The sequence below is a fragment of the Salvelinus alpinus genome, chromosome 24, assembly GCF_045679555.1.
Source record: "Salvelinus alpinus chromosome 24, SLU_Salpinus.1, whole genome shotgun sequence".
NCBI classification, from domain to species: Eukaryota; Metazoa; Chordata; class Actinopteri; order Salmoniformes; family Salmonidae; genus Salvelinus; species Salvelinus alpinus.
In genome coordinates, this window is record NC_092109.1 from 30,863,739 (window position 1) to 30,874,616 (window position 10,878).

At 41.2% G+C, this 10,878-nt stretch overlaps 1 protein-coding gene across 1 annotated transcript; it reads right to left on the bottom strand.

Annotated features, from left to right (window-relative positions):
- Positions 1-5,264: 5,264 nt before the first annotated feature.
- xrra1 (X-ray radiation resistance associated 1) lies at positions 5,265-10,860 on the bottom strand. Its single transcript, XM_071364465.1, has 17 exons — positions 10,568-10,860; positions 10,231-10,409; positions 10,000-10,071; positions 9,806-9,878; positions 9,600-9,697; positions 9,245-9,393; positions 8,739-8,840; positions 8,405-8,583; positions 8,265-8,317; positions 8,023-8,145; positions 7,849-7,942; positions 7,189-7,307; positions 6,675-6,974; positions 6,396-6,561; positions 6,165-6,280; positions 5,909-6,014; positions 5,265-5,803 (listed from the first exon to the last, which is right to left on the bottom strand). The coding sequence occupies exons 1-17, from the start codon at positions 10,659-10,661 to the stop codon at positions 5,649-5,651; spliced, it is 2,178 nt and encodes a 725-aa protein (XP_071220566.1). The 5' UTR covers positions 10,662-10,860; the 3' UTR covers positions 5,265-5,648.
- Positions 10,861-10,878: the final 18 nt, after the last annotated feature.

Genomic DNA, 10,878 nt, shown 5'->3' on the forward strand with positions numbered 1-10,878 from the left:
CCTTAAAGTCATCCTCCGTCTCAGAGTAGGATTCACTCTCATAGCCTTTCTCAGTCACTGGAAGGTAGACAGTTTAAAATGGTTTTGAGATCAGACATCATTAAGACATTGATCAGCACATACATATACACATACATGCTGATCTATATATATATATATCTTAGCTTTAACACACACACACACACTTCAAGGAGAAGAAATAGGCGTCATGTGTATGTCAGAGGCGTTATACTTAGGCAAAACGTTTACAGGAAAATAGAAATAGAAACATAGAATAAAAAATAAAAAAAATCTATATTTTACCAATGCATCCCTCGTCATCCAAAAAGGTGAGCGATTTCAAGACGCGTCTCCTCTTCCTCCGCTTACAATCCAAACGTTCCTGCATGGACTGATAGGTAGATAACGATCATTACAAATTGGTCATAAAAAAAACAGATTCATTAAAAAGAAAAATCTTACTAATTATATCCTGCAACTTCAACAGTTTAGTACTTAAATAAATAAAATGTGAAAGCTTACATCTGAATGAGAAATAGCAAAAGGTTCTTTATTTTTTTGATTCACAAGGCTTGGTGATGGGCCCCTCTGTTCTTGCAACCTTGGAGGAGAATCTGGAATAACTAACATAGAATAGTTCTGTTATTAACCATGAAACAGTTGAACTCTGAAGTCCAGTGTGAATGTCGAGGGGAGCCTGAGCAATAAGCATGCCCTCCCTTTACAGCTCATCTTACCCTCATCATCACTACTGTCTGACTGGGGCTTCTTTATCCTCCGACGCTTGTTCTTCTTCTGACTCGCGTTCTTCTCTTCACTATCGGAATGGTCAAGACGCTTGCTCTTACTAGTGAAAGGAAAATATTCTGTTAAAGCATATTCTGGAAATGCCATTCAAAACACTCACCGTTCACCAAGACGACAAGGTTTCTGCGAGATGTTGGTTCTGAGCAGGGATGGAAGTTAAGCTAGCCCGCTAGCACTTATCAGACTGGGCCAAGTGCCAAAGTGCCAAGTGACATGTGCCAAACTAGCCCGGTGGCCAGTGAATTATTGTTTTGTTTTTTAACAAGTATCGCTACTTCACAGTTAACAACACTCAGCGCACTCCACCCTTTGTCACTGAAATCCAGGATGAGGAGGGTGACAAACTCAAAGAGAAGAGTAAACCTATTACATTATACCCCAGAATCGAATCTGATTTTACTGTTTAAGCCAATGTGTGTAAATGTGTCTGATTTTAGCTGAGATTATAGCTCTTTAAACCTACTCTGACACCTCTTGATTGATTTGAGGATCCCTGTTGCCCAGGCTAGTTAAAAGGCTAGTTTTAATCAGTCTACTAGCCCGGCTGGCTGGTGACCAAAATCCTTAAGATCCATCACTGGTTCTAATATACAAGCCCTGTGTCAAACAAATACTTTCTCTTATAATCACTGCAGTACCCATGGTACTTCTAATTACGACACAAGTTGTATATTCATACAAGGACTCCTACAAGAGTTAATAATACACACCTAATATCTTTCTCAACCTCAGCATCTTTTGGTAGTTCCTCCTTGACAGGAGTCTCTGCTTTAGGGACTGAGCTTGAGGGCTTCACATCCACTGAAGAGGACATCTGGGCTGCTTCTACCTCTTCCTTGATGGATTTGTCAGGTTTTTCTGTGGCGGACATACAGGATTTATCTTAAGAGATGTAAAGGACAATAGTGCAGTATTTACATGTGAAATTATAGAACGATATCCCCATATATGATATGTGAATGTTGAAAAACTCACTGGTTGCTTGATTCCCAAAGAAGTTACTCATAGGATGTGTCTTTGGAGCTGGTTTAGTTTTGGAGGTCTCAACCTACAATATCAAATAAATGTGACATCACAAGGTATAGCATTATGGGTTGCACTGGATGAAATGAACATCACATGGCTTTTGCAGAGCACAGAAACACGTACCACAGGTGCATCCTCTCTCTGCTCCAATGTTCTCCCTTTGCTTGACTCTTGATTCTTGGAGACATTCTTGTTTGCAAACATTCCCATAACGCCTTTGGACTGCTTGGAGGAGGGTTTAGAGGCCAGACTAGATTGACCATTGATGCCAGATTTGGTGTGCGCCGTCTCTGGCGGTGGGGCCTGTGTTATCTCATGAGCCTGCTGCACCTCTGTCGAGGACATGGGTAGTGCATCGGCACAGCGAATTGCACTGTACCTGCAAATAGATTGGTATGTTCTGATAAATAACTCACCAAACGTTATATTTAACAGCAATTTCTCAATCTATCATTTTGACTGAGTAAAGTTGGAAGTGCGAAGACGGATATACCTGCTGCAGTTCCTTAGGTTCTCTTTCACAGCATCATAATCCGCACTGTACAGGGGACCACTGTCTTTCAGCACTGCCTTCTGAACACTGTACACGTGTACACTGACGGTCAGGCTCAGCTTCGACTTCACATCTACAACACATCGCAGATGACATTTATACATTTACATTTACATTTAAGTCATTTAGCAGACACTCTTATCCAGAGCGACTTACAAATTGGTGCATTCACCTTATGACATCCAGTGGAACAGCCACTTTACAATAGTGCATCTAAATCTTTTAAGGGGGGGGGGGGGGTGAGAAGGATTACTTTATCCTATCCTAGGTATTCCTTAAAGAGGTGGGGTTTCAGGTGTCTCCGGAAGGTGGTGATTGACTCCGCTGTCCTGGCGTCGTGAGGGAGTTTGTTCCACCATTGGGGGGCCAGAGCAGCGAACAGTTTTGACTGGGCTGAGCGGGAACTGTACTTCCTCAGTGGTAGGGAGGCGAGCAGGCCAGAGGTGGATGAACGCAGTGCCCTTGTTTCGGTGTAGGGCCTGATCAGAGCCTGGAGGTACTGGGGTGCCGTTCCCCTCACAGCTCCGTAGGCAAGCACCATGGTCTTGTAGCGGATGCGAGCTTCAACTGGAAGCCAGTGGAGAGAGCGGAGGAGCGGGGTGACGTGAGAAAACTTGGGAAGGTTGAACACCAGACGGGCTGCGGCGTTCTGGATGAGTTGTAGGGGTTTAATGGCACAGGCAGGGAGCCCAGCCAACAGCGAGTTGCAGTAATCCAGACGGGAGATGACAAGTGCCTGGATTAGGACCTGCGCCGCTTCCTGTGTGAGGCAGGGTCGTACTCTGCGGATGTTGTAGAGCATGAACCTACAGGAACGGGCCACCGCCTTGATGTTAGTTGAGAACGACAGGGTGTTGTCCAGGATCACGCCAAGGTTCTTAGCGCTCTGGGAGGAGGACACAATGGAGTTGTCAACCGTGATGGCGAGATCATGGAACGGGCAGTCCTTCCCCGGGAGGAAGAGCAGCTCCGTCTTGCCGAGGTTCAGCTTGAGGTGGTGATCCGTCATCCACACTGATATGTCTGCCAGACATGCAGAGATGCGATTCGCCACCTGGTCATCAGAAGGGGGAAAGGAGAAGATTAGTTGTGTGTCGTCTGCATAGCAATGATAGGAGAGACCATGTGAGGTTATGACAGAGCCAAGTGACTTGGTGTATAGCGAGAATAGGAGAGGGCCTAGAACAGAGCCCTGGGGGACACCAGTGGTGAGAGCACGTGGTGAGGAGACAGATTCTCGCCACGCCACCTGGTAGGAGCGACCTGTCAGGTAGGACGCAATCCAAGCGTGGGCCGCGCCGGAGATGCCCAACTCGGAGAGGGTGGAGAGGAGGATCTGATGGTTCACAGTATCGAAGGCAGCCGATAGGTCTAGAAGGATGAGAGCAGAGGAGAGAGAGTTAGCTTTAGCAGTGCGGAGCGCCTCCGTGATACAGAGAAGAGCAGTCTCAGTTGAATGACTAGTCTTGAAACCTGACTGATTTGGATCAAGAAGGTCATTCTGAGAGAGATAGCGGGAGAGCTGGCCAAGGACGGCACGTTCAAGAGTTTTGGAGAGAAAAGAAAGAAGGGATACTGGTCTGTAGTTGTTGACATCGGAGGGATCGAGTGTAGGTTTTTTCAGAAGGGGTGCAAATACATTCACAACACTTCATATTCATCTAGATGGAGTTAGGAAAGGAGGCAGGTGAACTGGTCATTTACCCTCCAACTGATCCTCTTGCACTACTGACACCTTGTGACACTGAAGGGGGAAAAAAGCATTGAAAAATAACCTAAGTACAAACACAGACATACCAAAACAAAGCAAGAATCGTATATGTCCAACGTTTTGTTTCCAAATGGGCCTACTGTTTTATGTCGTGTTATGTAGGGGCATGGTGAATGAAATTGGGCATTTTGGCTTGTTCTCTTACCGTGGTACCATTCTTGACAAACTTGCCAGACACAAGGTAGGTAGCATGGAGCAGAGTTGAGCTTTCGTTCCTCTTGCGGTCCAGGTAATGATATAGCATTCTGAAATATACGCATCGTGATGGACTTGGTTGTAATTTACAGGTGGTGGTTAAAACCCCCACCCCCCAAAAGGCAGTTTAAGAGGTTGGATCTGGATACTCACTGCTTGGCTAAGTTGACATGGACCCCAAGAGTGAGACTCAGCCATTTGTATGTCACCTGTTAACACACACACAATAACAAAAAAAACAGTCTGTTGTCAACAGAGATCTGTGGGATCCATACAAATCAAATTGTATTGGTCACATACACAAGGTTAGCAGATTTTAATGCGAGTGTAGCGAAATGTTTGTGCTTCTAGTTCCGACAATTTATGTAGTTTACCCTGAGACTTGCAAGCTCGATCTGGTACGTTATATTCCTATCTTCTAGGAAGGAATACAGCTCGAAGTTTCCCGAACCAACTGTGTAAGCACACAATTTGGGGGCCTGTTGCGGTCTTAAAACTAACGTTACACTGCATCATTCGACAATAGCAAGGTGGGCAAGTGATAGCTATCTAGCGTAGCTAGCCTGAGCAGTCAGATAGCTGACCCCAACAGCTAGTTGGATCGGTCAAGATAGATTAGTTAGCTAAGTGACTTACGATTTTATTCTGGTCGTTGACAAATTCATCAATATTATCCAAATATAGGTCATCCATTGTCCAATGTATGTTGCTATCTATTCGATAGCTCTTTTGCCTCCGTTTCGGTTTCAGGCGGGAACACACCGACGTCACTTACGGCCCTTTATTTACTTCCTGTCATGAGTGTTTGCGCGGGATATGTTCAAGAGTATCAAGCGTTCAGGGTCTGTTGCATAGTATTTGTACAGCATCATAATGACACACAAAGTTGAAGTGATGACACGACACCCCATATCACATTGGCACCTTGTTAGACTGTTTTACCAACTAATTTATTAAAACAGATTTGATTGATACCCCACTGAAATACAAAACTCTGTCATAAGCCTGGGTGACAGCGGCCTCCATTTGCAAGATCCACTGTCACCTTCTTGTCAAGGTTGAATATAGTTGAAACAGAGCTATTTAATAATGAAACAGACAAACAAATGCATGATGATAATGTTATACATACCAGTTGTCATAGATGGGCTAAATAAACTCAATAAGAACGTTTTCCCTTCAGCCCAGAAAGAATTTGTAGCTGATCATTCTCTTCACCTAAATTACTTGGAAGACGAGTGTTTGGTTGACTGTTTAATGTTCATGTTTCATGAAAGTAACAGAGTTTGTGAATCTCTACTTGTGGTTGGTGGTCCTCTCATACTCAATACGTGTTGCTTGCTCCACTGCCTTCATGTGAACCATCTTGTACCTTTTCTTCATATCCCTCAGCAAAGTCAAAGCCTCTTCATACTCATCCTTGAAGACGCCCTTGCCTTCTAAGACGTTAGCTATGAAAGAACAGGATTACATACTTAACAAATAATATTACATATAATAGATAGATAGATATTCACTTCCCATGTTATTGATGACAATAAAAAGAGGTTTAGTACTTAGAGGGATTTCGCTGATTGTTTTCCTCTCGTTTATTTGTATGAGCATCTCTTCAACTCTTTCTCCTCTCTGCTTTCTTGGTCTCAGAGATGGTAGATTTCCAATCTGAGAATTAAAGGTTGTTGTTGTTTTATTATTAAATATGGATGACTGACACACAACTCAACAGGTTGAAGCAGATAACACGTGACAGATAAGATCATATGACATTTTCACTAGTAGGCATGTGCTTCGAATGTTATTCACATAGCTCACCCTTTTCTCCTTCTCTTCATATGGCTTCTGCAGGCAATCAAGGTTAGGTTTGGAATCTCTGTAAACTAGGAGATTCTTGAGTTTTTGTTCCAACATTCTCACAGTATGTTGTAGTCCTGTAGAACACATAACATTACATTACTTAAGGGAGTGCAGCATTGAAATTGCCCACAATCCCGTTAACTCGTAGGAAAATTCTACTTAAATGATTCATAAAAGGGTCCTTCTCACCAACAGGCTCCACTATGTCTGGATCTGGTTTGGCATCCAATAGCAATTCAAAGCCTCTGAATTTTCCTGGAATTGCATTTGACTCATTTTTCTCCTCAATCTCTTTGACTTCTTCTGTCTCGTCAGATAGCAGATGGTATTCAGATTCATCATGTAAATCTGTCACCTGAGAATAACAAGTGAACTATTATACTCATGTCACCATACTGTACATTGGCATGTTAAACCAAAGCAAATAACTGTCCTCCTGAATATCATGAAAGAGACCATGCAAATCACCTGTGTCACAAAGAATGACTCTCCATTTTGGAAGGTATCATCTGATGATTCTATTGCCTCCTCTATTGCCTCGACTCTATGAGCAGTTCCCACGGATTCCTGTTTATTTTCCTCATCCATTGCGTGTGAGGAACAGCCAGACTTTTCTGTTGACTTTCTCTCTACTGAGAGAGGATTCGTACAGTGATCTTCAACATGCTTCTCCTCCAGAGAGCCAGGATCATGTAAGACAGGACTACAAGGTGCTTCAAGGAGAATCAATAAAGACACCTTTGTTACCTTTGGGATTTTGGTTTTTACCTGAAGAAAAAGATAAATATGAATGTTCCTCAATTAGTTTCAAAATCAAAAGTTAGTCTCTGTTAGACTCAAATGATGTAAGATGCATTGAGTTTGAAAAATATTTAAATTAAAACTAAGACTGTGCAGTCAAAAATGTGCAGTTATATCTTATTTCCTAGTTAAATGAGTATGTGCTATGCCAAAATGTGGATTAAGAATATTGCATTCAAACCTTTCGTTTTGAGTCAATACATAATATCAAAGGGGGCTTCACAACTTCTGATGTCTTCTTGCGCCTAATTCTAATACCCAACCTTTCCTGGAGAAAGTATGTCAGAAGTGGTGGGTCACCTGGATGGAAATACAATGAATGATAAGAAAAAAAAGTTAAAGGCCCAGTGCAGTCAAACACTTTATTTCCTGTGTTTTATATATATTTCCACACTATGAGTTAGGAACAATACTGTAAAATTAAGAAAATTCTGATAAATGCCCTTTTCGTGTAATAGCTGTTTGAAAAGACCACCTGAAATTGCAGCCTGTTTTGGTGGGATGGAGTATTGGCCTTCCTGGTGACATCACCAGGCGGTAAATTAGCCAATAAGAAAGAGAGTTCCAAACCTCTCTGCCAACAGCAAGTTTTCAGTTTTCCCCTACCCACCCAGACCACTCCCAGACAGTCCAAGCAAAAATGTTGCTTGAGAAATTGCTCTTTGCTAAGAAGCTATTTTTTTTTTTTTTTTTACCATATTAAATGATTTGATAGTGAGATTCAAATGGCTGCATTGGAACTTTAATAAAATGTCTGTGTTCATACTGAAATAGATTATTTAACATAAGCTCAAATTCATATCTAATAAAGGCTTCAAATAAATATGGAGAGTCAACATACCACTTCTCTGTGTGGTCAGTGGGTTGGAGTGAATAACAATCTCACTGAGCATAGGAAACAGGGCCACAGACAACAGTGCTTCTTCCTCAACAATCTGGAGGCAATAATGAGACACAAGTGACTTCACTTACTTACAGTATTATCTTCCCAAATATATTCAGACAATATACAGACCTTATTGTCAGCAAGATTGAGGAAACAAAGCTCTGGTAGTGGCAAACCGTATGCTCCAGAAGATTCCTCAGTGTCAAGGGATATGCGAATGGGGGAATAGTTTTTGGATTGACCACAGTCATCCTATAATAGAAAGAACATGCAGAAAAAAGAGCAATAAGTTGCAAGTGTTAGTGTTATAGAGTATGAAGAAGTAATAAAAGCACAAAGAAGTGATACAAATCCCCATAACAACTTTGTACCTCTGAACTGTTCTTGATATGTTCATGCTGGTGTTTCGGAACGCCGGAGAGGGCTAGATTTAAGAAATAGTAAACACATGAATATTGTCCAAAGAAGTGTACAAGCCAGCTACGTTATTTTTAAAATATGGCATACCAACCATTCATGTATTCAGTTTCTAACCCCTCAGAGACACGGTGATTCCTGAGGTCCTGTACGTCACAATTTTGTTTGTGAAACACCTGCTGGTGTTGCAGATATCCCTTCTGTTGCAGGTTCCTCGGCAACAACTCTGGTACCTCTGAGATACGATTCCCTTGCAGGTTTAAATGCTGTAGCCTAAAATGGACATGCCATATTACTATGGAAGTTTACAGATATATACAGTAGGTATACAGGTAGGTGTGTATTATGTACTGTAATGTATTGGAGTATTTTCTTAATTTACCATACTGTGGACAGTAAAAGTACTAACTTTATAAACAATGACTGACCTTTTCAGGTTGGCAAGGCTGCTGAAGACACCAGAAGACAGCTTATTGTCATCTAGCATCAGCACTTCAAGAGTTTGAAATCGCATGCCATTATCCTTTGCGCTATTCAGTAGGAGGTAATATTAGCTTATTATTCCACATACTTATAGTTTTCATAAAATTACTTTAAGTGTGTATTGTCCATCACTGTTTGCAGGTATTCGGTGCAAACTTGTATAACGAGACAGAATGTAAATCTCTCTTCTTTGTGATTCTATACTGCCACCCAATGGAATGTAGGGTACTACACCATAAACTTTAATTAAGCAGATAACAATTAACAAGAGCCACGTTTCTGAACACTTGCACACCAGGAAGCCACTCATTTAATTCCTGTGGTTAAACCCTGTTGAGTATGAATGTTTCATCAATGACTGGGTGAACTAAACCAGAAAACTGCACCTACCTACAGTAAAAAGTTGACTATTTACAATAAAAACAATTTGATTCCAGTAACATAAACTTACCGTTGTGAGGGGCCATGGGGAGGGGCTGCCAGGTTGGGAGGAAGAAACTGAAGTTGATTCCCGGTGAGATGAAGGACTTTCAGACAGGGAAGTAGACCAATGGACATGATGTCATCACCAGACAGATTGTTGTAAGACAAATCCAACACCTGTGTCACATGAAATACAGTTAAACATCATTTAGTTGGCAGAGATGAAGGTAATTCCTACTCAATCCAAGTCAGTGTAGTGATTCAATTAGAACATCTAAAAACATCTGGCTTAAACAATGAATGTATCTGCCTTTCCAATATACCTCTGCCAACATGTTAATCATGAGAGTACAGGGTATTGTAGAACCATAGTGTAATTTTACCTCCAGGTGAGGGAAATCTTCCGCATTGAGTGTCACATTGCAGAGGCCATTCAATGATAGCTCAAGTTCCCTCAGGGAGGGGAATTTACCAAAAGGCTCTGAAACAGAAAATAATTTTTGTTGTTACTTTTCTATTCTGTTTAAATTAACATTTATGTATAAGATGTTTAATAATGAAGAAAAAAACACATAATTACATGATATACCTATGGTAAGACTGTTGTCAGATGCGTTGACATAAGCAACATTCTCAAAATCCAGGAAATCTTCTGTATTGATCTGTTGAAGAAAGAGAGAAAAACTTCCTATAAACCTATAAACTATCTCCCCTTGGAATTCTAAGACTGTTTGAATTCATCCAACACTAAATTAAATGAATCGCTCAAAGAGCAAATCTTACCAAATTCAATCTCTGCTCACTGATGTCAACAGAACACAGGTCAGATGGCTTGTCCACACAATGCAATGACAACTACAAGGCAATATAAAACAATCTCAAAATAGTTATTTTTATTAACTAATGAGATTAAATATATTATTTCATAGATACATTGTTCATTGTTTACTGCATGGGTTTGCGGTTTTCTCTCAAATGAAAAAGAGTTGTAAACCAAATGTGTTCTTTGCTTACCAGGAGAGGAGCATCCAATGTATAGCCAGGAATATCTGATGCACCACACTCTTCAACCCGTGTGCACTCAGACACAATTGAGTTTGAGGCAAAACTGTTTCCCTCTGATTTCTTAGTTCGTGTATTTTTGTATTTATGTTCCACTGCATTTCTGTGAGCAACCAGCCAGTGACCAGCCCCTAACGAATCAACAGAAAACAAGCACCATGCTGAATTATTTTATTCCAGACAGTCTTGGATAGATTAATCAAATGCCATTCTATAGGCCTATCAGTGAAGTGATAAGACTACAGTGAACAGTGAATACTATTGCTGTTAGAGAGTGGTGAATTCATACCTTTTTTTCGTTGATGAAACAATGGTCGGACGGGAAAACAATTGGCGGGGTAACTGTCTCCCACATCTAATTTGTAGAGTCCGGCTGCAGCCATTAACGTCCACTGTTACATCTACAGCAAGTACCTTTTTGTTGAGAGCTATCCAGATTATTTACACAATTTACAGGCCAAGTTGACCTATTTTACCATAACTGTTCATTTACCAGCCAGACATTAAAAAAAATACAATTTTCATGATGTGCGAACATGGATAAACATCGAATCAGTCAAGACTCCAGTATCCTAGCAACACGTCAACAAGTCGGGACTA

Coding starts and splice junctions, on each gene's coding strand:
- xrra1 (XM_071364465.1), bottom strand. CDS start 10,661: ATGGCTGCAGCCGGACTCTACAAATTAGATGTGGGAGACAGTTACCCC. Junction 8,584..8,738: donor AGCCTTGCCAACCTGAAAAG/GTCAGTCATTGT, acceptor TGTCCATTTTAG/GCTACAGCATTTAAACCTGC. Junction 8,318..8,404: donor AGAAACTGAATACATGAATG/GTTGGTATGCCA, acceptor TCTTAAATCTAG/CCCTCTCCGGCGTTCCGAAA.